The sequence below is a fragment of the Artibeus jamaicensis genome, unplaced genomic scaffold (genome assembly GCF_021234435.1).
Source record: "Artibeus jamaicensis isolate MK-2021 breed Jamaican fruit bat unplaced genomic scaffold, CSHL_Jam_final contig_525, whole genome shotgun sequence".
NCBI classification, from domain to species: Eukaryota; Metazoa; Chordata; class Mammalia; order Chiroptera; family Phyllostomidae; genus Artibeus; species Artibeus jamaicensis.
In genome coordinates this window covers 11,642,838-11,669,118 of record NW_026521874.1, presented here as the reverse complement: position 1 = coordinate 11,669,118, position 26,281 = coordinate 11,642,838, and the positions used below count along the sequence as shown (strand labels likewise).

Here is a 26,281-nt window from a genome sequence, read left to right as displayed (position 1 = left end):
AAATACAACTAAGCAATGAAGAGATAGCCAACCTATCAGATGCACAGGTCAAAGCACTGGTGGTCAGGATGCTCACAGAATTGGTTGAATTTGGTCGCAAATTAGATGAAAAAATGAAGGCTACACCAAGTAAAATGAAGGAAAATGCACTGGGACCAGTAGTGATGGGAAGGAAACTGGGACTCAAATCAGTGGAGTGGACCAGAAGAAAGAAAGAAACAACCAAACAGAAAATAACGAAGAAACACAAATTCAAAAAAATGAGGAGAGGTTTAGGAACCTCCAGGACATCTTTAAATGTTCCAACATCTGAATTATAGGGGCACCAGAAGGGGAAGAGGAAGAGCAACGAGTGGAAAACTTATTTGAACAAATAATAAAGGAGAACTTCCCCAATCTGGCAAAGGAAATAGACTTCCAGAAAGTCCAGGAAGCTCAGAATCCCAAAGAAGATGGACCCAAGGAGGAACACACCAAGGCACATCATAATTACATTAGCCAAGATTAAAATGAAGGAGAGAATCCTAGAAGCAGCAAGAGCTAAGGGGACAGTCACCTGCAAAGGAGTGCCCATCAGACTGTCAGCTGATTTCTCAAAAGAGACCTTACAGGCAAGAAGGGGCTGGAAAGAAGTATTCCAAGTCATGAAATCCAAAGACCTACAACCAAGATTGCTCTATCCAACAAAGCTTTCATTTAGAATGGAAGGGCAGATAAAATGCTTCTCAGATAAGATCAAATTCAAGAAGTTCATCATCACCAAGCCCTTATTTTATGAAATGTTAAAGAGACTTATCTAAGAAAAAGATAAAAAACATGTATAGTAAAATGACAGCCAACTCACAGTTACTAACAACCACACCTAAAACAAAAACAGAAACAATCTAAGCAAACAACTAGAACAGAAACAGAACCTCAGAAATGGAGATCACTTGGAGGGTTAGCAACAGGGGAGTGGGAGAAGGAGAAGGGGGGAGAAGGTACAGAAAATAAGTAGCATAGATGGTAGGTAGAAAATAGAGGGAGGGCAAGAATAGTATGGGAAATGTAGAAGCTAAAGAACTTACGACACATGGACATGAACTAAAGGGGGGGAATGGTGGGAGGGAGTGGGTAGGGTGGAGGGGAATGAAGGGGGGCAAATGGGACAACTGTAGTAGCATAATCAATAAAGTATATTTTGAAAAAAGGAACCCTATTCAGAAATATCAGAGATGGAGCCATTTGGAAATGACCTTCAGAGGGAGCTGGGTTTGAGGAGTGAAGCAAAATGAAGAATGAAAGCTGCACAAATGGTGATGCTGATGCGAACTGAGTGCTTCCTGCCACTGGATTGGGCATCACCCACATGTTGGCAGAGACAGTTCATGGGCGGTTCATTCAAAAGCTCACTTTATGCGGATCATCGAGCATTTGCCCGTCTTCTGCAAGTGAGTCAGATGGCAGGGTCTTGGCCCGAATCAGGAAGTTCCCCTCTGAGATAACGAGGAAGAAACTCCTGATGTGTATCCATGTCCAGTGTTCCAGAGGGTGGCTCCTGCCAGGTTCCAAATAAGTCCTCTGCCATGGCTCAAACCTATTTTCATGACTTTCATTTGTTTTTGTGACTTTAGAACACATCAAAGAATCAAAATGCAGTCGGTAATTTAAAATGCTTTATTTTAAAATAAGTGTAGATTCAAAGAGCTGCAAAAATAGCATGGAGAGGCCCCACGACCCTTCACCCAGTGACCTTCAAAGGTTACGTCTTGCGTAGCCATGGTACAATAGTTGTGCCAGGACACGTGATGTCGCTGTGACAGGTGTGTGGTCCCACGCCAGTTTCTTGCATGTGTAGATTCACGAACAACTGCCATAGTTGAGGGTAATTATTTTTACCCTGAGCATCTTAAGTGCTGGTTAATTAAGCTCATTAAGCCTCTAATAGACTGATTCTCACATTTGGTGAGAAGGCAGTTTCACCAAATGTAGGCGAAGTGACTTTTAAGTCCTATATAGGGTGGCTTCAGGGAATAATTAGGTTAGATAAGCTGCCTCTTGGATCTCATTTCCAAGACCTTCATTTTTAATTTTGCAATTGATTTTGGTATGGCTGCTTATTTTTTTTAATCTTCACCCAAGGATATGTTTATTGATTCTAGAAAGAGAGGAAGTGGCAGGGGAGGGAAAAAAAAAAGACATTGATGTGAAAGAGAAATATTGATTGGTTGCCTTCCATACACACCCCAACCAGGGATTGAACCCGCAATTTAAGCATATGCCCTGCCCGGGGATTGAACCCACAACCTTTTGGTGTATAAGATGATGCTCCAACCAAGAGAGCCACCCTTCCAGGGCCAATCCTTTTATAATCAGTCAAAAAAAGAAGCAATACTATTTTAAAGAGCTATAGGCATGGAGAAAGACAAAACCTTTATGATCTTACTTATATAGGAACCTAAAAATGATCATTATAACCGAGCTCGTAAATAGAGGACAGGTTGATCGGCAGTTGCCAGAGGAGGCGATGGGGCAGGGTAGAGGCTGGGCAAATGGAATGAAGGGGATTCAAAGGTACAAAATTAGAGTGATAAAATGAATAAATTCCGGGGCTGTCATGGACAGCTTGGTGACTATAGTTAAGAATACTGTCCTGTATATTCAAAAGTTGGGAAGAGAGTAAATCTTAAAAGTTCTCACCACAAGAAAAAGAAATTTGTAATGATAATGGTGAGAGTTGTTAACTAGACTTATTGTGGAGATCATCTCACAAAATATACAAAAATGGAGTCATTGTGCTGTGCACCTGGAATGGATATAATGTTACAGGGTTGATTATATTGCAGTTTTTAAAAATATGTATGAGGGAGCCCTGCCTGGTGTGGCTCAGCGGCTTGAGAGCCGGCCTGCGAACCAAAGGGTTGAAGGTTTGATTCCCAGTCACGGCACAGGCCTGGGCTACAGGCCAGTTCCTAGTAGGGGGCGCATAAGAGGCAAGCACACACTGATGCTTCTGTCCTTTCTCCTTCCCTTCTCCTAAGAATAAATAAAATATTTTTTTAAAATAGATTTTATTTATTTATCTTTAGAGGGAAAGGGAAGGAGAGAGGGAGAGAAACATCAATGTATGGTTGCCTTTTGTGTGCCCCCCCGCTGGGAATTGGCCTGCAGGGAACTGGCCTGCAACCCAGGCATGTGCCCTGACTGGGAATCAAACCGCAATTGTCTGGTTCGCAGGCCCGTGCTCAATCCACTGAGCTACACCAGCCAGGGCTTAAAATCTTTTTTAAAATGTTTAAAAAATATGTATGAGGGGAGTAAGATCTTTTTTTCCTAACGTTTATTTATGTAACGTATTCGTTGTTGGGAAGCAGCGAGGGCTGCTTAGGCCTTGCGTTTAATAGTTTCTAGTCCCTACTTACACTGAAAAGTACAGCCGTGTAACTGTACATTTTTTTTCCTCCACATGCAACTCCCACAGGGCGTTTAAGGCACCGTGAACCGCTCTGAGTCTCATTAGGAGACCATCTAATCCCTGAGGTCGTTTAGCAGCTTCATTCTGTCAGTTGATATTCATAATTACACTCAACACAGCCGTGATTAAGAGGCTGCAGTCGGAAAATAAAACCCCAGCAGTCTCGCCGTCAAGTGGAAAGAGGGTCCCTCCGTGCGAGGGCTGAGCTGTCAGCGTTGGACAAATGAGACAGTTAAAAAACTTGCAATGTGATCACGCTCTCGTAGTTCAAGTTCGATCCCTGTCACTTCCACAGCCGAGACCCCGTAAGTCAAAGCAATCAGGCCACGCTTGCTTGCCTGAGGTACCTTTGGTTTAAATTGCAGCTGCCCCCCAAGCACTGTCCCAGAACTGGGGCTGGTACCTCGAAAAAAGCTTTCCTGGAGAGCCAGACATGCCTGGCTGTCTGTCTGTCTGTCTGTCTGTTTGTGGAGCAAGCACTGGTCAAGTTCTGCAGGGGAAACTGCTACCTGCTGTTCTCACAGTTCAGTTTTGGCTCGTGTCTGGTGAATGGGGAAGCAGCCACGGGTCTGGAAAGGGAACGTTCCCACACGAGTTCTGAGTGACCATATTTGTCAGCACTTAAGGATGCTGGGAATGAAGTCGATCTTAATGGAGAAGTATCCTGGCTTCAAAGTCAAGGGGTGCACCACACACCATTCGGGATTTCCTTGGAAAAGGTTATATTTGAAATTCCATTGTGTGTCTCTTGGGTGCAGGTGGGTTTTAAATAACATTGACCAGGAGTCTGGGCCCTTCGGAAAAGAGAAGTAGGTGCTAAACAGGAGGTCTCGTGGGGTCAGCACACCTTTTCTGTAGGGGTCCAGGTAGTGAGTCTTTTAGGTTTTGTTGGCCATGAGGCCTCTGTTGCGACTACCCATCCCTGCTGCAGTGGGAGAGCAGTGACAGACACACATAAATGACAGGCGTGGCTGGGGGCCGATAAGTATTTATGGACACAAATTTGAATATCACATTATTTTCTCATGTCACAAAATAAAATTAATATGACATTATAATATAGAATTGTAATAACATAATATCATGCATTCATATCCTACATTAATATATTTTTTTTCCTTGTAGCCAAAACAGGCAGGGCTATCGCTTGCTGTTCTGGGACATAGAACAGCAAAACTGTTCTGCGTGTAGCCCTGGCCAGTGTGGCTCAGTTGGTTGGGCATCATTCCACAAACTGAAAGGTGGTGGGTTCGATTCCCAGTCAGGGCACATTCCTGGGTTGTGGCTTCAGCTCTGGCCTGTGTCTGACTCTCACATCAGTGTTTTTTTCTCCCTCCTTTCCCCTCACTCTAAAATACTCATGGGTGAGGATTTTTAAAAAAAAACCTGTTTTGGTTTTAGAACCTCATTGACCACCGTCTGAGCTGCTACCCGTGGCTTCACTGTGAACTGTGTTTTCTGCCCGAGGACCCACTGTTCTCTCCCCACACCTTCTGCCCCGGGCACCGCGACACACCACGGTGTTCATCACAGTAGTCACAGCATGGTGGCCTAGGGGACCCTTCTTGAGAATCTGTGCGAGCCAGTGCCTATTTGTGATCACTGGTTTGCTCTTCAGCCAGGGTGTTCTGGAAGCATCTAGGTGGTGTGTACACTCTGCGTTACACAGGGTGCCGACTGGAAACCACACCAGCAGTGTTGACGTCTGAACGTACTTCAGCAGGATGACTCATGTCCGTTAATAACTGACTCCGGCCAGGCTTTCACGAACATCAGTCCCCCTCAGCACTTGAAGGAAGGAACCTCTGGTGGTAAACTGCTGTATTTTACCCTGTAGAGAACGTCTTCAGAAATGGCTCTAACAGGAGCTATTTCCTGATCTTTCCTGCTAATAGGCTTCCAGGTCTTTGGGTCTGAGTTTGAAGCTCAGTTTGAGCTCGTGGGCAGTAAAGGAATGTGCGTGGAGCCCACTGGTGTCGGCGTGGAGCACAGTTTCAAACCGTTGCTATTCAGGACGGCTTTCGGTGTCTGTGCCGAGAGGTGGCCTTCTGCTCCAGGAGGGTGGGGGGTGGCTGGGGAGCCGCCCCGAGGACTAACCGAACTGCGGGCCGGATTCCTGGCCTGAACCCAGACGTCTGAGATTCCTCCTGGCTCGCAGGGAACCTGACAGGCAATTGTGTTATGAAAGCTGACATGCTGAATGGGCCGCTTTTCACGATATTCTTTACCTGTCTCTTTGTGTTAAAGTGGGAACAAGCCGAGCAGCAGCGGAGAGAGCCGGCGAGGGCGGGAGGGAGGTGGCAGGTGGGATAAAATCCGCTGGCGGTTTCATGTGCGGAGCCGAGGGAGACCGCGTAACAAGAAAGGCTCGCACAGAACAAATCTCTTTTGTTCCCCGTCATCTTTAAATGAGTGTCAAAGTAGGCAGGGGGGCTTTGACCGTTAACCGCACAATTTAGCCGGCCTGTTGTGTGCTGCGGGCCCCACCTCCGCGGAGTTTCTCAGATTAGAAAAGAGGGCCCCGGCCCCTTATAAATGGGCCATCTCTTGTTCTTTGTGTCCAGACTGCCCAGTGTGAAATCCGCAGTGACGTTAAATGTTTTCTAATGAATAATTACTGAAAGGAAATGGAGGACTATATGTGTAATGGATTGTACCGCATTAAAGTGTTTTATTTTGGGCACAAAAATGTTGTCCTTCACAAGCACGGTGATTGTGGCCCAGAGGCCTTTGTGCCGCCCCGTTTCAATGGGCCGTCGGCAGCTCTCGCCTCCCCAGCAGGGCTCAAAGGCCGCCTTTGGCAAACTAATGTTTTTCAAGATGGCAGCCATGAGACACATGCAGTATTTCAAGTTGCGGGGTTTAAAGGAGTCTTTGGGCTCCGGAGATTTTCTCACTCACTTTGCCCCCTTTTGATTTGGGAAAGTGAAGCGGCTCCTGCCAACCTCTGCGCTGTCCCAGCGTCTGGAGGGTCAGCCTGTACCGCACTCCCGGAGCCTGTTTTCCTAGAAGTGATCAAGGGGTCCCAGGAACGGATGGTCCGCGCTTTCTCTTGGCTGAACTTCATCTTTTTTTTGGGGGGGGGGTCTGGATATGTGTGTGTATTAATGTGAGAGTGCAGAGAATTTCTAATGTCACCTTGCTGTGTGCCAGGGAGTGTTACCGGGAACACCGCTGGGATTTGAGAGGCTACTCAGTGTCTCGCTAAGGACCGAGACCCTTGGGTTTGTGTGCCGGCTCCCGTCAGTTTACGACGAAACAAACGGGGGTTTCTGTGCCTCTTGAATCCGTGTGGAGGTGTCAGCTTCAGAGTTCAAGGCTGTTTCGCTGCCAGGTAGATAGTCACTGCCACAGAGGTCTCTCCGTCTTTCTGTCTGTCTCCCTCACTAACCTCACTAATAATGTCAGGGACCCAGACACGAGAATGGCTGTGATTCACTGATGCTCTCAGGCTAAAATTTCCTGAAAGGCGTAGGTTCGAATTTTCACTTGTCTTTCCTTCATGGGTTAGAGGGGAGAAAGTGTCTTCCCTGGAAGATGGTCCTCATGGAAGATGTGTGAACTGTCACCAAAAATGTCCACAGTCTTGCTTTTTTTTTCCCATGGGGATAATCATATTGAAGTATTGCATTAAGAAAAAAAAAAAAACAGATAAGCGTTTCTCCTCTGTGAGTTAGAGACACGGACAGAGTAGGTCCTGCTCACCAGAGTTGGCCTGAAATCCCTGCTGGTTTTAAAGCTTTAGGCGTGAGACAGCTGCAGGATTCTGTGTTAGAGGGGAAACAAATGAAGATCACCACTTTATTTTTTTGATCCTCACCTAAGGATATGTTTATTGATTTTAGCGAAGGAGGGGAGAAGGGAGGGAGCGGGGAGAGACAGAGAAACATCGATGTGAGAGAGAAACACTGATCAGCTGTCTTCCCTCTGGGGTGGGTCAAACCTGCTACCTGGGTATGTGCCCTGACCGGGGATTGAACCCACAACCTTTTGGTGTACAGGATGATGCTCCAACCAAGAGAGCCACCCAAGCAGGACTGCATTTCTTGTTTCATTTCTCGTAACACACAGATTTCCTCACAGTTTTCTTTAACAGAGGTTTGATCAGATGCGGGATTGACTTGTTTGGGTGAAAAAAAACAACCTTCACAGACAGTGTAGTTTATGATGTCTGTCCGGAATAAGTCCAACCATTGTTAATATAGTAAGAACAGTTTGCATGAGATCAATGTAACCCGGCAGCCAAGGAGAGTGGACTGCAATGAACATGCGTGAACAATGATGACTTTGCCGTACTAGTCAGTGGGGGCGGTAGACACTGTTGAATGAGCATGTGTACTGTGTGGCCGTCACATTCAAAATGACTGAGCCAGTAGAGCAACAGTTCTGTGAAAAATTTTCATTAAGACTGAACAATACTCTGAGGAAACTATTCAGCTGATTCAGAAGGTCGCAGCCATGGGCAACTGGTGATTGGCAGCTTCATCCCAGCAACATGCCTGCTCACGCATGTCTCTTGCAGAGTTTTTTTATGAAACATCAAATCACCCAGATGATTCAGCCCCATTATGGCCCAGATTTGGTGCCCTGCACTTTCTGGCTTTTCCCAAAATTAAAATCACCTTTGAAAGGGAAGAGATTTCAGACCGTCGATGAGATTCAGGAAAATATGATGGGGCAGCTGATGGTGATTGGGAGAACTGTGTGAGGTCCAAAGGTGCCTACTTTGAAGGGGACTGAGGCGTCACTATCCCATGTACAATGTTTCTTATATCTCCTTCAATAAATATCTCTATTTTTCACATTACATGGCTGGATACCTTTGGGACAGACCTTGTACTTCTAGCAGGAGAGGGCTGGCCGTCTTTTCAAAATGTCAGTGTTCTTACACACATTTTCTTAGGAGTTTCCAAAAATGATAATATTCCATTTCTATCATTCTTTCTTCACACATTAGCTGGGACCTTTCTATTAAAAGAAACTTTCCTTAACACTTTGGTTGCCCTGAGATAGAGTTTGGAAAGGAAAGGCAGGATATGTGCTTAATTTACCAGAGTTGCTAACATAGTATCCTCTGAAGGTGACGAGTTTTTAATTTCATAATGAGCTCATAGATTTAAGTATATTTGATGTGCTTTATTCCGTGGTAGTTATTATCCTTATTGATACTCAAACTGTCCCATTTTTGGCCAGTGGGACCCTATTAAGTGGGGTTCTTGAGTCCTCTTCACATGGCCTTAATAGTCTTTGGTAGCTTCCTTCCTGATCAGGGTACCAAGCTGTCTGGGGCTTACCCTATACATTCTCAGCCTTGACCTTGAATCTGCCCAATGAGCCCTGATTACTTTCAGTGGGAAGGTGGTAGATACCACAGTGTGGCACTAGGGGGCGCTCATTACTACCGGGCTGGTCACGGTTTCTAAGCCTTTTGGTTGAGAGCTCACAAAAGTGTGTTTTATGGAATCATTTTCTTTATTCTTTCCCCAGATAATTTGCTGTTAATGCATAGAAATGTCGCTAACTTTCGTATGCTAACTTTGTATTTTGCAACTTTTTTATTGTGTTGATTAGATCTAACAGTTCTGGGGGGAGTCTAAGATTTTTCTCTACGTAACATCATATCAGCTGCAAATAGGACCTGGTCTTACATCTTCCTTTCCACCTCCGATGCCTTCTCTTCCTTTTCATTGCCTTATCGTTCTGGCTAGAACGTTCACTATGATGTAGAACAGGAGTGGGGAGAGCGGGCACACTTGCCTTGTTCTTGATTGTAAAGGAATCAGGAAGGTCGCCTTTAAATAAACTATACCATGAGTTTATTCTGACCCATCAATTCAAATATATAACTAAAGGGTTTATACTTAATCTTATTTTTCTTACCTCTTCCTTTTTCTCCTATCCAAAAACTCCAGTTCAATAACCCAGTCAGTTTTTCATTGGCTTAATTCCACACGGTAGTCTCTAAATAGCAATACCAGTCCTATTGCCAACATGATTATTGAGCACAGCTTGAAAGTTTTGAATTATTTGTCTTCAGAGTGTACGTCACTTGGGCAGCATAGGCACATTATGGTGTTTCTGAGCTCTCGTGAAATAGTTGATCTGTATGTAACTGTACCAGCAACTTGATACACACTTGGGTTCATTTCTTTCATTTTACTCCTTATTTTCAGGGATTAAATTTTATTTTATAATCATGTAAAATATTTAATGGTTTTAAAGAACAAAAGAGGACATCTTCGAAGAACTATTAGCTTTATTTCTGTCCTTTCTGCCCTACTCCCTTCTTCCTTCTGTAAATAGCCATTTAAAAATGTCTAAAGTGCTAAAATTGTTTCTTAAATATAAGCATATATACATAGAGATGTGTTTCCTTCCTTTTTAGGCAAACATTTGCACCCTGTACATACAATTTTCCACCTTGTCTTTTTACTGGGAAATCCATCCTGGACGTGACTTCAGAGTCATGTATAGCAACATTTCCTCATTCCTTTTTAGAGTTGCAAAGAGCTCTACTGTACATACCTATGGTGCTGTAATTATTTTATTACAGTTTCATAGCGGAAGATCTTAAACTAGCCTCTCTCAGAAACTGACAGGCAGCAACAGCAAAAACAAAAAATTGGTAGGACGTAGAAAATTTAGACAACACAATTGACTAATACAAGTAAAAATCTAGCACTCCACAGTCTCAGGGTTTATTTACATTTTGCCTCAAACACAAATCGACCATAGCCTGGGCTGTAAAGAGAATCTGAAATTTCAAAGGGTTTAAGCCATTCACAGCTGAATCCAGCTGGCAGGCTAGCCCTCCAGGACGACCTTCCGAGCTCAGGCAAGTGTTGCTTTGCCGTCCAACGCAGCAGCCACCACTCACATGCGTTGACCAGTGTCCAGGAAATCCAGGAGGAAAAAAGAACACATTAAATGACCCCATAAGAATGCAGTCAGAATCTAGAATGTGGGAAACTCTGTAGGACCGATTGTTCAATTTCTTCACCAAATAACTTCCAAAGGAAAAGGAAAGGAGAGTGAACCAACCTAGAGAACAAAAGACACTCGAGAGAGACATCAGCTAAATGCAATGTCTAGGCCTCCTTTTTTGGGTCCCGATGTGATTAAAGTGAGTATAAAAAGTATTGTCATTAGAGAAAATTTGATTTGGTATCATAACATCATGAAGTTCCCTATGTATGACAAGGGGGTTGTGTATGTATGTTTGAAAAAGGGTTCTTGTCCTTCAGAGATACCTGCTGAACTCTTAAAAAGTGATAGGATGTTGGTGACTGACCTTGAAGTGTGGGGAGGAAGGGAGCAAACCTGAACAAGGGACACCACAGCTTGATGCTTTTGAAGCCGAGTAACGAGTGCATTTGGTTTCTTATGCTCTTAATGCTTTCACGTGTGAACATTTTTCATAAAAAATATTTCACTAGATATAGTCATGGGGCAAATGCTACTTGAAGAAATACATGGCGTAAATAATGGTCCTGGTGGTCGCACAGGTCTGATTCTAAGTGTGGAGGAAATACTCAAATCGTGAAGTTTGGGAAACTTGAGTCAGGGATCGCTCGGTGGTTTTGCAAACTGTCTGTAACCAAGGGGTTCCCCAGACTCATCCGTGTGTCCACGGGCAGCCTGGTGAGATTTTCACCTTCCCTTTAATCAGGAAGGCTCTGCTTTCCTTAACTTTCTATATTGAAGTTTCTCATAGGATTTCATTGTTGCATTCCTTAATGTAGGGGGTTTTGTCAGCTCACTTTGGGCTGCAGGTCGCATAAGGCTGCAGCAGGGCGCTCACTCTCGGGAGCACATCACCCTGCCGTCCCCAGCACAGGGGAGAGAGAAGCGAGGTTCGTCTCTCCCTACCTACACCCTCCACCCACAGGCAGCCAACGTTACGGGTGAAGGTCTAGATACCATTCCAGACTCCAGCTTGTCACCAGTGGAGTCTTGCTGACTACTCACCGATAGATTTTTGCCGTATTATAGTCTTGTTTCTGATCATCGTATTATTAATAGGAAGCCAGAAGCAATTGCTTGCACCACCGACGTTGTGTCTGGCACTGTTCCGAGTGCTTTCCGTGGTTCTGTTCAGACCAACAACCCTGGGAAGTGGGTGCAATAGTTTCCATTTTACAAACAAGGAACAGAGCCAGGACGTGGACAGATGGAGAGACTTTGCCAAGGTTGCACCGCCAGGAAGAGACAGGCAGAAGTGAGAATTGAACCTGCACGAGCTTGTGCGCCAAAGTCCTTGTGTGCAATCACTGTGCCCTTCTGCCTCTCTTATAAAAACCAAACAGAACGAAACAAAACTTTACAATGAGGCTTTTGGAATCACTGAAACGTTGATCTAAATGCATCGTTTTCTACCTTAGATTGTTCTAGTTCACTTCGGCTAGTGTAGAGAGACACCTGGTGGCCACTCTGTTTTGTAAAAACAGTTACCGTGGGAAATTTCAATTATATACAAAGTAGACTGAATAGTATAATACATCCCTACCATACCCTGCTTCAACAGTCAACCCACCATTCTGTTTCCCTTAATACCTCCACCCACTCGCCACACCCTCCCCAGCTGATTATTTTTAGGCTCCTTTTTAAAACAAAGTTTACCTATCTCAAAAATGCACAGCATCATAACGTGCATCTCGACAAATAGATACACCCGTGCAACTCACAGCCCCATCGAGTTAGCGACCATTTCCGTTGCTCCAAAAAATGTCCTCTGCCAGACAATCCCCTGTAGCCGGGCGACGACTGTTCTGATTTTCACCGTAGATTAGTTTTGCTTGTCCCAGGGTTTATATAAACGGAATCGTACGGCATGCGGTCTTTTGTGTCTGAGTCCTTTCACTCGGCATAATGTCCGTGAGAGTCATCCGTGTCACGGTGCCTTCCAGTCCTTTCTTTTTATCGCTGCGCCCGTTCCATTGTGTCGATGGCCCACATCCATTCTCCAGCGGATGGAAAGCTGGACTGTTTCCAGTTTGGGGCCGCTCCAAATAAAGTGGGTGTGAACCTTTATGGTCAAGCCTCTCTTTGTGGGCACATGTTCACACTTGTCTTATGTAAACACCTAGGAATGGAGTTGCTGGATCAAAGGGGAGAGGCACGGTTAACTTCATTAGAAACTGCCAGACTCTCTTCCAAAGTGGTTCCGTCGCTCTGCGCTCCTGCAGCAGCACAAGAGTTTCATCTGCCCGCATCCTCGTTGCTGTTTATTCAATGCTGCCAGTCTGTTGCATTGAAACTGTTCTGGCGGCATCTCGCTGTGGCTTTAATTCACATTTTCCTGATGACTTATGACATTGAGCACTTTTCTATGTGCTTCTTGACCATGTGTCTGTCTTCCTTTGTGAACTATTCAGGTTTTTTGCCCGATTTTTAAAATTGATTTTGACTTATTATTGAGCTGAAGGTGCCTTTCATTCTGGACCCAGATCCTTTGCAGGTGTGTATTTTGTGAATATTTCATGCCAGCCCTGGAGTTGGCCTGTTTTTTTTTTAAGCAGTGTCTTTTGATGAGAAGTTATATATTTGGTGAAATCTAATTTCTAAGTTTTTTTTTCCCTGCGTTCTAAGAAAACTTTGCCTTCCTCTGGGTGCAAAGACATTTTGCCCTGTTTTCTCCTAATAGCTTTATATGGATTTTGCATTTGCATTCAGGTCTGAGATCCCTCTCAAGTTACTATATTAACTGTACATAATATAATATAAAATTACGTTATATAACTACTATATGTAATATGTTATATATCTCATATATATTATGTGTATAGTGCAAAGTGGGGGTTGAAATGCGGTTTTTTTTTTCTTATGGGTATGTACTTGTTCTCGCCCTATTGGTTGGAAAGGTTTTTCTTTTCTGCACTGAATTGTGTTGACAGTGGTTAGTTGTCAAAAATCAATTGACACACACTCTTGGTTACCTGAAGTGAAGGAGTGGGAGTCCCCTAACTTTGTTTTTCCTTTTCAAGGTTGTTTCAGCTATTCTAGAACCTTCACATAGCTGTGTGTGCCAACTGTTCATTTGTCCTCTTTCAAACCCAAATCCGCCCTTACTCTGCGATCATGAAGCCCCACCCAAGCATTTCTCCTTGATGTGAGAAGTGTCAGTAGAGGGCGCTGGAGGGCCGTGGCAGTAGCAGGAGGTTTCTCCTCTTGGCTCCCTGTGCTAATGTTTTGCTTTTCCTTGCTTTTCAGCTGCACAGTGGTGGGTGGGTGGGGGCACAGGCACTGACTGTGGGCCCAGAGCACAGTGTCCCTTGGAGACCTCATAGCCATGACCAGACATTGCTGACTACCTCGCCGCGGTCCTCCCAAAGTAGACATCACACACACCAGACCTCTTGCTATGGCTGTGACCCCACTCTGTCTGCACAAGCTCCAGCCTCAAGTGGCCCGAGTCCTGGACATCTGTTTCCCAGGGTCTTCCCAGCTCAAATGGTGCAGCGCCAGGTCTCCTGCCCAGCAGTGACCTGCCCCACTTTGCTCGTCTGTGCCCGGGAGAGTTGTTCTGCATGGTGACCACAGACCAGCTCTGGTCCCAGTAACCCCCAGAGATCCTCCGCCCTCCAGCAAGCTCTTAATGAGGATAGCATAACGCCATCTTGGCTCTCTACCAGCCCCAGGGCTTAGCATCTTGCTATTTCCACATTAGATGTGCAAATCAGAATGAATGAGCTGCTGAGGCCCGTTCTGTTTCCTGCAGAGAGAAGAAGTGCGGAGGAGGCACATCCGTCTGCACATGGAAGGCGCGCTGACCGCCCGGGACAGGGTCGGGGTGCAGGATTTCGTGCTGTTGGACGCGTACACCAGCGAATCTGCTTTTCTGGACAATCTTCGCAAGCGTTTCAGCGAGAACCTCATCTATGTAACGTAACCCATTTCTCGGTGTTCTCCTCCAGGGGTGGTTCCCTCCCTGCCTTCGCAGCTTCGCGTCTGTGAAGAGCATCGCTCACTCCGTCAGGTCAGCCAGTGAAAGGAGGTGTCCAGGGCCCCCCCGCCTGCTGCGCTCTGACCCATTTGGGCTGAGCCCTTCGTGGCGGCCAGTGACAGAAACCCAAATGAAACCGGTCTCAGCACCAAAAGGGTGTCTATCAACCTATGTAACTTTAAGGTCTACGGCTAGATCTAGGGTCTCAGGCCATGTCTTGGCCCCATTACCTCTTACCGATTGCCATTCTCCCCTCCATCACCAGTCTCCATGGCAGCCAGCCTGCCACGCCCTCCTTGCTGACTTTTTCAACTTTGTTCCTCATCCTTCAGGTCTTAGCTCAAAGGTCAGCTCCTTAAAGAAGGCTTCCCTTAGCCCACTGGCTGGGGTGGCCTTCCTTAGTCATTCTGTCTAATTACCCTGCTTACATCTTTCTTATTTATTCCTAATTGAAACAGTCTGGATCCCTTGGTGGCTTACGTACCCCTCCCTGCCTGTCTTGTTCATCATGTTATGTCACCCGCACCAAATGAACACGTGGGGCTCCTAGCACGTGACGGTCTCTTTCTGTGGCCATTCGCACTGCGGGGACCCTCACTAGTGCTTTGGCCCATTGCCCTAGACTTACATCGGCACCCTGCTCGTGTCTGTGAATCCGTACCAGGAGCTCGGCATCTACACCCTGAGCCAGATGGAACTTTATCAAGGGGTCAATTTCTTTGAACTGCCACCACATGTGTAAGTAGCACCCATCGGGTCATCAGCAGGGGTACTTCCCTGTTTCTTTCCTTTGTCTCTTCCCCCTCCTTTATTTACACCTACCCACCCACCCGTGCATTCATGCATCTGTCTGTCCTTCTATCCATTCACCCCTCATCCATGCACCCATCCACCCATCCACCCACCCACCCACCCATCCATCCATCCATCCATCCATCCATTCAACCAGATCCTTGATGCATACTCATTAGGTTCCCTAACTTGAACTGCTGCTGCCTTGCAAAATAAGTCTTTGAATGCAGTGGAAAACACTAGCAAATCATTGTCAAATCTCAGCTTAGATACAATGAGAGGTGGAATCTGTTGAAACAGCCGAGAAATCTACAAGAGGCCAGACAGGCATCTTCTCTGCAGAGTGGGCTGCCGCAGCTGCATTCCCCCCCCCCCATGCCTGGTATCACAGCTAAGAGAAGCCCCGTTGGTAGGAACTTACCAGGGCTGCAGACCCATTAAGACAAGCAATTTCCTGTATGATTTGGGCTTTGCTAAACTTCCCATTCTCCTTCCTGGTTGATTTCTGGGCTAATATTTATGTTCTCCCTCTATTTTTCTGGGTGACTCACCTCTTCACCTCCCAAGGCATTTAGAAACCTTTCTGCATCACTGGCACCAAAGATTTCTGAAATCGCTTGCAAAGTCAGCCACGTGCGAAGGTCATAAACTTGGGAGGCCTTCATGCTTTGGTTTCTGATCTTGGAGATAAATCACTTAGGAGTTTTAGCTGTTGTCCTAAAGATATCACAGAGGTTTTAAAATCTTTTTTGATTTCCTTTCTGTATACTTCTAATTCCCTAGGTTTTGAGAGAAACCGTGAGATTGATCTTATTATATCTGTTGAATTATTTAATATTTAGACAAGATGTTATTTCCATCTGCAACTAGTAGAACATCTCTTGGGGATGTAATTTGGTATCTGGCTTAATTTAGAAAAAATGTTGATAGATTATAAAAAATAAGTTTGTAAAATTAAGAAATTCTATGGCTGTTCCAGTTCTTCACTTGATCTCATATACTATTTGAGCTTTGCTGTCTTGTACACGTTAAGTGTGATCCATGGCCAGGTCATGGTGGGGTCTGACCTCCGTCTGAACTCACTGTCCTTGTACCACGGTCTGCATGTGGTACATGCAGGGTACCTTGCATGTACCTTCCCGGAGGTACCCTGCAGGGTACCTTGCATATACAAGGCACCCGGAGGCAGGGTGCCTTGTCCTTCTGTCCTTGTGAGCGTTGAGCCGAGGGCAGGAGCGTCACAGCCGCTTCCCACTCCCACCGCCTCCGTTCCGCCTCTCCAGCTACGCCATAGCTGACAACGCTTACCGCATGATGTGCTCGGAGCTAACTAACCACCTCATCCTCATTTCGGGAGAGAGCGGGGCAGGGAAGACGGAGGCCTCCAAGAAGATTCTCCAGTATTTTGCCATGACCTGTCCAATGACCGACTCCCTGGAAATAGCCCGGGACAGACTGCTGCTCTCCAATCCAGTGCTGGAGGTATGCAACCTTTCAGGGCCCGTGCGGGGGAGTTGCAGGGAGGTCGCTGAGTGAGAAGAGTCCTCTGTTTGAGCAGGTCGGTCACTCACTGTCTGGGAGGTCAGAAGAGGGGTCTCCAGGGTAGTATTGCGGGTAAGGCCATGACCTTGAAGTCCCGCAGACATGATCATGGTCCCAGGCAACCATGTGCCAGCAAGCTTCAGCGAGTCGTTTCCCACCCTGGGGCCTGTTTTTCCCCTCTGTGGACTGGGTCTGCTCACAGTGCCCACCTCTTAGGGGGCTTTGAGGATCGAACGGGATGAGTGCATTAAAAGCACACGACAAAATTCGGAAGCACTGAAATAATGTTCGATTGTTTGTTCGTGTTTTTATTATTAATTAAAATCATTTGGGTGGTTATTTCTGCTCTTGCAAGTCACCGACTTGCTGGATAATTTCAAACAAGTTATTTTCCCCTGCGGTTTTGTCGTCCTTTCTATAAAAGACGTTTAAGGTGGAAGGAATTTTCCCAGGGGACCTTTGGGCTGAATGGTTTGTCTCTGTGGTGTAAGAAGGGGGCTGGTGAGGGGGGCCGCCAGCGCTGCCTTCGAGAACAGCAGGGAAGGGCCGAGGGTCCCATATACCCTTCCTTAGGCCCTCGCTAATCTCTTCCAGGATTGGATTCCAGGGAGAAGATATTTCCCCCTTTTTTTCTTTAGTTCCAACCCTAGTAAATTAGCAGCAAATTCTCTGTAGTCAGTGATTTCTTCTTAGAAGATAAAGTATAGCTTTCATTCCTGGCTCCCCGCTCCCTGCTGTTTTTTTTTTTTAAATAATATGCATGTCATTTGGGGTCAGGACTATAGTGAGTTTAAATGACAGTGGGTGACAGTTTGGTTCAGCCATTCCCCTCTCCCCCACTTTGTATCCCAAGGCTTTTGGAAATGCCAAAACGCTCCGGAATGACAACTCCAGCCGATTTGGGAAATACATGGACATACAGTTTGACTTTAAGGTACTTGAAGCTCCTACTACTGGCTCATGGGCACCCCTTCACTTACCAGCAGCAGAAACCCAGTCCAAGTCGCCTTCAGGGAAGAAAGGCATTTATTGGCTCAAGTAGCTGAGAACTCCAGGATCAGTCCTCATTTTAGGAAATGCAAATAAAGACCACAGTGAAATACCATTTTATACCTGCTAGACGGGTAGAAGTGAGGAAGTCTGAGAATACCAGGTGTTGGCAAAGGTGCGGGTCACTAGGAACTCTCACAGGTAGCTGGTTGGGGGTACATGGGGGCAACCCATTTGGAAAACAATATCCAGGGTGGGGCATAATGAGGTTTGCAGATGTGCGTATGGATAGCAATACAGTAATTAAGAAATGACAAGCCCTGACTGGTGTAGCTCAGTGGATTGAGTGTGGGCCTGCGCACCAAAGGATCACGGTTTGATTCCTAGCCAGGGCACATGCCTGGGTTGCAGGCCAGTTCCCAGCAGGGGACCCAGGAAAGGCAACCAAATACTGATGTTTCTCTCCCTCTCTCCTTCCCTTTCCCTTTCCCTCTGAAGATAAATAAATAAAATCTCTTAAAATGTGCTATATCTTTATTTTAAAAAAGAAATAACAATACAAGAGTAAACTCTGTGTTTCGCGTATTCACAGCTGCAGACCTCCTTCTTCCCCCCCCCCCCCATATCATTGTGTGAAGTCGAAGTCACATAATCTAAGGTGGAGACGCTCCACCCCTGGAGCTGGTCCCGCAGACCTGCGAGCACACCCACAGCAGCTCTGCTCCTGCGGCAAAAGCGCTGGAAACAACCAGCACCACCGGCAAGGACTCAGTGTCCGCCAACGGGAGGATGGCTAGTTAAATTGGGGGGTGTTTCTGTAAGGAGGGGTTGGATGGGAGTGACAGCGAATGACCGACAGCCGCAGGTGGACCGGTCCCGGGACCGCGTGTCAGGGTGAGGCCGTTTCTTACGGAGCTGGGAAACATCCCCCAGGGAGCCGGATGTTCGGGCACACATCGTCACCTGGGCGGGCCAGCTCGTCTGCTGCACCCACTCACCTCTGCTGCCGTTGCAACGACAGTGGCCAGAGACGATCGTCGTGGCTGAGTGTGGCTGTGTTTTGCCCAGATTTAGACGGGGCTCAGGCAAGTGCGAAGGGTAGACCAGGTTCTCGAGGACGTGTAATTCCGAGTGACAACGTGACACTCATCCTGGAGAACAGGACCCCGCTGAGCGCTGAGTGTGGTGACGGGGACTGACCGTCTCCGGGTTTTCCAGAGGCTGGTGTTGAGACTTTGAAAAAACTTAATCGCTGTGTGTGTTTTCAAACTTGATGTTGAAATGTAACACACACCCTGGAAAGGATACCTGACTACAACTCAGGGAATGTTTACCCACGTCTCTACCTGTGTAACCGCCACTCAGGTCAAGATACAAAAATGTCACGTGCCCATACGTTTCTCCCAGACACTTCTCTGACAGTGCATGTCCCGCTTCCCGAGGGCGCTTCGCTGTTCTGGCTTCTACAGTCACATCACTTTTGCTGGTTCTTGGGCTTCATAAAAGCGGAATCAGATCGTACATTCTGTCTGCTGAGTTCACTCATGTTGCCGCACATGGCGGAAGTCCGTTTTCGACTGTACGACTTGGTCACCATTTAGCTGTTCTCCTGTTGATGGACCTTCGGACACACAGTGTCCTGGACACCCTTGTACACGTCTGTCGTAGACACGGGCATGCATTTGTGTTGGGCGTGTACCAGCAGGGGCATTGCTGGGTTCCTGCCAGCGATGCTCCGATGATTAATGACGGGCCCAGCGCTCCACACCTTTGCCACCATCTGGTGTGTCAGGCATCCGTCCTGGGGGGGGATGGTGCTCACTGTGATTTAAGTTTGTGTCTTCCCGGTTATCGATGAAGCTTTGGGAATTGGTATGTTGGTCCTTTCAATTTAGGGTATGGTGCTTTCTCACTGTGACTTAAGTTTGTGTCTTCCTGATTATTCATGAAGTTTTGTCATTGTTAGAGTCCTTTGCCCATGTTTATTTTATTTTTTATTCTTTAAAGATTTTATTTATCTGGAGGGGAAGGGAAGGAGAGAGGGAGAGAAATATCAGTGTATGGTTGCCTCTCGTGGGTCCCCCACTGGGAACTGGCCTGCAACCCAGGCACGTGCCCTGACTGGGAATCAAACCGCAATCCTTTGGTTCGCAGGCCTGGGCTCAATCCACTGAGCTACACCAGCCAGGGCTTTTGCCCATATTAATTTTGGGCTGGGTTTCTTTTCCCTCATTGATTTGCGAGAGTTCTATATATGTTCTGGAATACAAATCCTTCGTGGGATGTGGTATTAAAAATGATAATTAAGACAGTGTGGTATTGGCACAAGGGTATATAAACAGGCTGACGGACCAGAACAGAGTCCGGAAAGACCCCCGTGTACAGGTCACCCGACTTATGACAAAAGCGCCACAGTGGCTCAGCAGGGATAGGATTGTCTCTTTGGTAAATGGTGCCAATCAATTAAAAACTCATGTGGATAAAAAGCCCTTCGACCCCCTACCTCACTCAGTATACAAAAATTCAACGGTAATCACTTACAGTCCTAGACACGAACGGTAAAACGATCACGCTCCTAGACAAAAACATAGAAAACATCTTCATGACCTTGGGGGCAAAAATCTTTTTAAACAGAGCCCAGAAAAAAACCCCAGAAACCACCGTCCCCAGAAGATGGACAGGTCTGACGTCATTTGCCGTCAGCACTTCTGTTCCCTGGAAAGCAGCCCCCGTAGGACAGCGGCTTGGTCACTGCTGTGCTGCCGCATTGTTTTGTCCTGTTTTGAAGGGCATCCCCGTAGGAGGGCACATCATCAGTTACCTGATAGAAAAGTCTCGAGTTGTCTACCAGAACCAGGGGGAGCGGAATTTCCACATCTTCTACCAGCTTCTAGAAGGTGGCGAAGAGGAGCTCCTCGCTTCCCTGGGATTGGAGCGAGACCCCCAGCTGTACCGATACCTCTCACAGGTTGGAAGGACCAGCCCCTGGCTTGGGTGGCCCCATGGGGGGTGGGGCAGGGGTGTTTGCGGGGGCCTCTGTGGGAGGTGCCAAGGACTGTGTCAGCCAGTGCGGGAGGTGTGCTGCCGACTGGTTTCCCAACGCCTGTCAGAACCTGCTCCTCTTGCACCTGGCGGGTGTTGTCCCAGCAAACTCTCCAGTATCTGGACGAGTGGTTCTCAGCCCCGGTTGCGATTAGAACTGTCCAAGGAGCTTAAACAAAATTTTTTTAAATCCTTACCCAAGGATGATATATTTATTGATTTTTGGAGAGAGACAGACATCGATCAGCTGCCTCCCCAACCCGGATCAAACCAACCACCTTATGGTGCTCGGGATGATGCTCCCGCCAGGGGCGCCACCTGGCCAGGGAACCCAAGGAACTTTTTAAATGCCTGGGTCGAACCAGAGATTCAGGTTCAACTGGTCTGGGGTGGGACCTGGACATCAGGGTTGTATTAAACACTGCCCTGCGGCTATAAATGTGATCAGACGAACCCTGTGATGACTCTAAGGCCCAGCCAGGTGGGAACTCCTAGTCTAGGCCTGGCGGAGACTCGCTGACAGTCGGTGTCCACGACCGATGCCAAGTTGCCCGCTTCTAAATCTAGTGTAGAGAAGACTCCTTGCGCCTTCCTGCCTTCCATTCTGAGACTTGTTAGCTGCAGAATGAACACGCCCCCTCAAACCAGCTCAGGCCATTGCTCTCCGCAATCCTGAGATCTGGTGCTATGAACCCGACTCAGACTTTACCTTCCCAGCACTGACTCCAGCCAGCACTAGGATGCCTGAATGCCCAGAACGCGTAGCACCTGTCAGCACTTGCTGCCACTAGCGCCTTTTTGCCCCAAGATTTTTGGATCTTTGTCTCCTTAGAGGGCCTGGCTTTGACCGGAGGAGGTCACTGGCAGGAGGCATAAGGGATGTCATTTGAAAGAGTAAACATGGTCTTATAAGATGTTTCTCCAAAACAAGCAGCGGTAAATCATGGAGGAAAGGATGATAAAAATTTGGAAAAATAAATAATGAGGATAAAAGAGTCTTACGATCCTTTTAACAAGCCCGGCACTAATTCAAAGAATAAATTAAACAGTTATTTTTCCTTTTGAAGACCTAATTTTCCCAACAAAGCTGTGTGATGACATCACATTCAGTGTTGTGTAGCGTGATCACAGATCAATTTCCAAAAATATGTAAGGGTTTCATTCATTTTCCTAAGGGCTTCTCCCAACCTTCGATAATCCAGGTACTCTCTTCAGGAGTGTAGTATCACGCTCTATCCTTGTAAATTTGTCCTGACCAGGTTAGCTCAGCCAGCCCTTCATGCCACAGTGGCTCAGACGATTCAAGAGTTTGCATTATTTTCATTCATTTCACAATCTCTGTAACTTTGGCAAACTCTCTGGGTTTACTTTGCCATGTGTACCCATTGCTCCCAAACCTCCAGGTGCACTTGAAGGGCTGACTCCACAGGCCCAGGCCTTGGGGGTGGGGGATAGAGCAGAGGCTGCTGGGAATGTAGGAAGGGATGTTTGGGGGGGCTATAGATTTCACACTAGCCAGTTCCCTTTGCCACAAGGAAATTGTGTAAGCAAATGAATCTTCAGATAACCAGGAAACGAAGAATACCCGGTTCTCCAAGGCCAAAATAATCAAACCCTCATCTAGAATGTTTTCTCTTTAAATTGTGACATTGGTTGATCTGATACTTATTTAAAAGACCGAGCCTAGAGTTAGTGGGCAGGGTCTCATCACACTTCTGCTGTGATCGTTTTTCCACAGTCTGTGTTTCTCTCCAGTCGCCAAACTCTCCTGAAGCGATGGTCCCCTTGCATCGAGTTTTGGCTGGTGGTCGCTAAGTGTGTGCAGGTTGTTTTAAATCAAGCTGTCACTTCCCACTGTGTTTCAGCAGATACTTACTGAGACGTGTCTTTAATTTTTTTAAAGCAAAAATGGCAAGAAGATCTCTTTTTAGAAATACACAACAAGATATACCACTAATGGTAATTTTGCAAGTTTTCCCAGGACAAGGCTTTTTAAATAAACGTCCAAGTAAATCTGAATCAAGCGACAGTTGGCGAATCATCCTATGCCAGATAATCATAGCAAAATATATTTTTTCGCCATTCAGAACATTGTCTAGAACTGGCTCCTGCGTGCTCGTGCAGAGAGCCGTTCTCGGTCAGGGGCATGTGTTCCCGACTCACCGTCCTCCCAGCGGTGCCAGCAGCAACCCTGTTTTTGTCGACAGGGTCATGGTGCCAACGAGTCCTCTGTTAATGACAAGAACGACTGGCACACGGTCTCCAACGCGTTTTCCGTCATCGATTTCTCTGAAGATGACCTGGAGGTACAGGCCCAGAGGGCAGAAGTGCCGGGGAGGTCTGGGGTTGAGCGGGGAGTCCTGTTTGGTTTTGCTGTGTGTTCAAGGGATTCATTTATTTATTTGAGAAAAAGGGAAGGAGGGGAGAGAGAAACATCAGTTGGTCTCCCTTCATATGTGCCCTAACTAGGGACCGAACCTGCAGCCTAGGCCTGTGCCCCAACCAGGAATTGAACCTGCGGACTTTCAGTTTGCGGGACAGTGCCCAACCGAGTTCTGGGCTAATCCTGGTTCCTCGGTGATTGGGCGGTAGAGCCGCTCGATTCGGCCAACCACAACGCAGGATGCCTAGTTATGGTTTAACTTCAAATAAGCAATGACTGATTTTTTGGTTTTTTTAGTATCAGTGTATCCCAACGTGGCACAGGACCGATTTCCACTAAAACATTCCGCGTTGCTCATTTGAAATTCAGATGTTAACTGGGTGCTCTGCGTTTGGCAGCCCAGATTCTCCCAGTGTTGGCAAAAGGAAGAGGTGGTTGCTTCCTCCCCTCAAGTCCAGTCTCCCAGAATCTCATAGATAATGAATTCTCACAGAATTTACTCTGCTATTTTGAAACAAAGTGGAACAAATTGTAGGATGTGCAAACATTGCCTTTACATCGTTTGGCCTTTTTATTATTAAACGGTTGATCTTTCTAAGACAATAGGATTCATATATACATACATACATTTGGCTGGGACCATAGTGTTTGAACATTAAATGGTTCATTGGGTGGGGGCGATATAAAAATAAGAGTGTCCTGTGCAGGAGATTAAGAGACATCTGCCCCCCCCCCCCCCACCGGCCCATTCTGACGCACTGAGCTCTTTCCCCTGCTCTAGCCCCAGTAGCTGAAGTGAAGGAGAGAAATTTGGGTCTGTGAGCTCAGGGCCGGAAGTGGGGGGCGGTTTTCCCTCGGGTGTCGCCCCCCATGACATGCGTCAATTAGGTGGCTGTCGTCTTCTCTCCCTGTCCTCCTCGCCACTTCCCACGTTCCTAGAATCTCTTTGGAATTATTGCCAGCATCCTACACCTGGGCAACATCTGTTTTAGAGAGAACCACCGAGGCTGCGCGACCATTCCCGTCGTCCAGGAGATCAAGTGGATTGCCAAGGTGATGTTTGCTCTCAGAGGCAGCGGGGGTCGGGGACAGAGGGGAGCCAGACAGCTGGACGCTCACGTCCCCAAAGGACGTGGCTGGCACCACGGTCTTCCCGGTTAGGAGAGGTAAAGGGTGCAGGGGTAGCCGAGTGTGGGGAGGAGCCAGTTGGTGGAGGGAACTACGGTGGCCTGTTTGGTATTAAAGCACAATTATCCACCAGGGCAGACCACCCTGACCTTGGAAACTCCACGAGCTCTTCAGAAGCCGGTGAGGAAAATCAGGGCACTGACCAGCATTTTGGTTTTCATTCACGCAGCTCCTGGGGGTCCAGCCATCAGCCCTTCTGGAGGCCCTCACCCACAGAAAGATCGAGGCCAAAACTGAGGAGGTAACCGTGGCTCTGGGTGGGAGTGCGCCTGTTGTCCCCTCCGCTGCTGCCAGAAGGACGGTGGCCCCCGGGGGAGGGGGCAGCCCCCCCAACACTGCCCCCCTGGTCCCGCACGGCCCAGCTCCTGCCAGCGTCTCCTGCCTGAACTTCCCCATCCCCCGACATCCCGCCCGCACTCCATGCCTCACAGTCGCCAGGCCTTCCCGCCACAGCGTCTCGGCACCTGCCATCCCCTCTGCTGGACCACTCTTCCCTATGTCTCCTCTAGTCGACTCCCTGTCCCTCAGTCCCCAGGGCCATTTCCTGAAGGAGCCTTCGCTGTTTACCTCCCCCTTAGCCTCATCTGTATCTTCTTACAGCACCTGTCACTCTCAGCTTATGAACAACATGAGTCCTTTGTGTGACTTATTAAATGTCTCACCACCGTCCCAAAGGTGGGCCCAGCCCACAAAGGTTGGAACTGTTCGTCTCTTTCTTTGTTTTTTAGATTGAGAGAGAAACATCAATGTGTTGTTCCACTTATTTATGCATTCATTGTTTGCTTCTTGTTTGTGCCCTGACCGGGGATCAAACTCACAACCTTGGCCTGTAGGGACAGTGATCTAACCAGCTGAGCTACCCGGCCAGGGCAGAACTGTTTGTCTTGGTCGTGGTCGTATCTCATTAGCTCAGCACAGTGGCTGGCACCCAAGCATAGCTACTCGTGCACAGGTGACAGGGGGGAGGTGGCATCTTCCCTGGTGGTCATCATCGCAGGGTAATTAGAAAACTCAGGGGACTTAAAAAAAAACCCAAAACCAAAAACCTCTGTAATGATGCCCCCATTGTTGTTTCCAGGTTATGTGTCCACTGACGCTGGAGCTCTCTGTCTACGCTAGAGACGCAATGGCAAAGGCCGTGTACGGACGCACATTCACCTGGCTGGTCAACAAAGTCAACTCCTCCTTGGCGAGCAAGGTCAGCCCACACGCTCTGGATGACTTGCCCTCCCTGACATGGTAATGCTTTATAAACAGTTGGTGAGAATTGACCATAAGCTCCTGGTGGGCAGGCTCACAAAAATGCCCGCTAAATGCTTCTTCCAGCGTGCCCCAAAGCATTCGAAGCATGCCAGCCAGCTTTCAGTACACACAGAAACTCCTACTATTAACAGTAGTATATTTAACCCGGTCAGACAAAATAGGACTCCGCTGACGTCACCCTGCAGACACTCATTTCCTTTTGAAGTGGAATGATTTAAATAAAAAGGGAATTCATTCAAACCTAGACCTTAAAGAAGTGGCGCAAGGGCTGAAGTGACGTGAGTGTGGTTAAACTCCTGGAGAGCAGGTTTGGGAGACGCCCACTCAGCACAGGCGTCCTTGGAAATACTGCGGGTTTGATTCTAGGCCACGGCAGTAAAGCGGAGCAAGTCATAATCTTCTTGTAGGGGGAGGGTCTTGCCTTCGATCTGTAGAAACGCAACATCTGTGAAGTGTCATCATGCTGAGCACACAGCGTGAAGTGTGCCCGTCCATCACACATAACGTCAAATGGTGTCCCTTTTCAAAAATAGGCGTGTGCTCTCTTAAATGTCCATCCTTGCCTGACAGCACTTGGCCCTTTATTTAACATGATATCCGTACCACCTGCCTTCTCTGCTGGATAAACAGCCCCTTGGCTGGCTGGCTGGCTGTAGGGTCCCTCCCTGCCTTCTTTCCCACTTCT

At 47.3% G+C, this 26,281-nt stretch overlaps 1 protein-coding gene and 1 long non-coding RNA gene across 2 annotated transcripts in view; one reads left to right on the top strand and one right to left on the bottom strand.

The window, feature by feature from the left end:
- MYO1H (myosin IH) overlaps nucleotides 1–26,281 on the top strand; it is a 65,081-nt gene that overhangs the window by 16,124 nt on the left and 22,676 nt on the right. The window contains exons 3-11 of the mRNA XM_037156181.2: nucleotides 14,172–14,333; nucleotides 15,019–15,134; nucleotides 16,472–16,670; nucleotides 17,584–17,664; nucleotides 20,509–20,688; nucleotides 22,970–23,068; nucleotides 24,085–24,198; nucleotides 24,503–24,574; nucleotides 25,412–25,531. Coding sequence (XP_037012076.2) covers nucleotides 14,208–14,333; nucleotides 15,019–15,134; nucleotides 16,472–16,670; nucleotides 17,584–17,664; nucleotides 20,509–20,688; nucleotides 22,970–23,068; nucleotides 24,085–24,198; nucleotides 24,503–24,574; nucleotides 25,412–25,531 — 1,107 coding nt within the window. The 5' untranslated portion in view covers nucleotides 14,172–14,207. The remainder of the gene's footprint in view (nucleotides 1–14,171; nucleotides 14,334–15,018; nucleotides 15,135–16,471; nucleotides 16,671–17,583; nucleotides 17,665–20,508; nucleotides 20,689–22,969; nucleotides 23,069–24,084; nucleotides 24,199–24,502; nucleotides 24,575–25,411; nucleotides 25,532–26,281) is intronic.
- LOC119057429 (uncharacterized) lies at nucleotides 10,129–12,296 on the bottom strand. Its single transcript, XR_005084082.2, has 3 exons — nucleotides 12,074–12,296; nucleotides 11,423–11,562; nucleotides 10,129–10,326 (listed from the first exon to the last, which is right to left on the bottom strand). It is a non-coding gene; the product is annotated as an uncharacterized LOC119057429 (long non-coding RNA).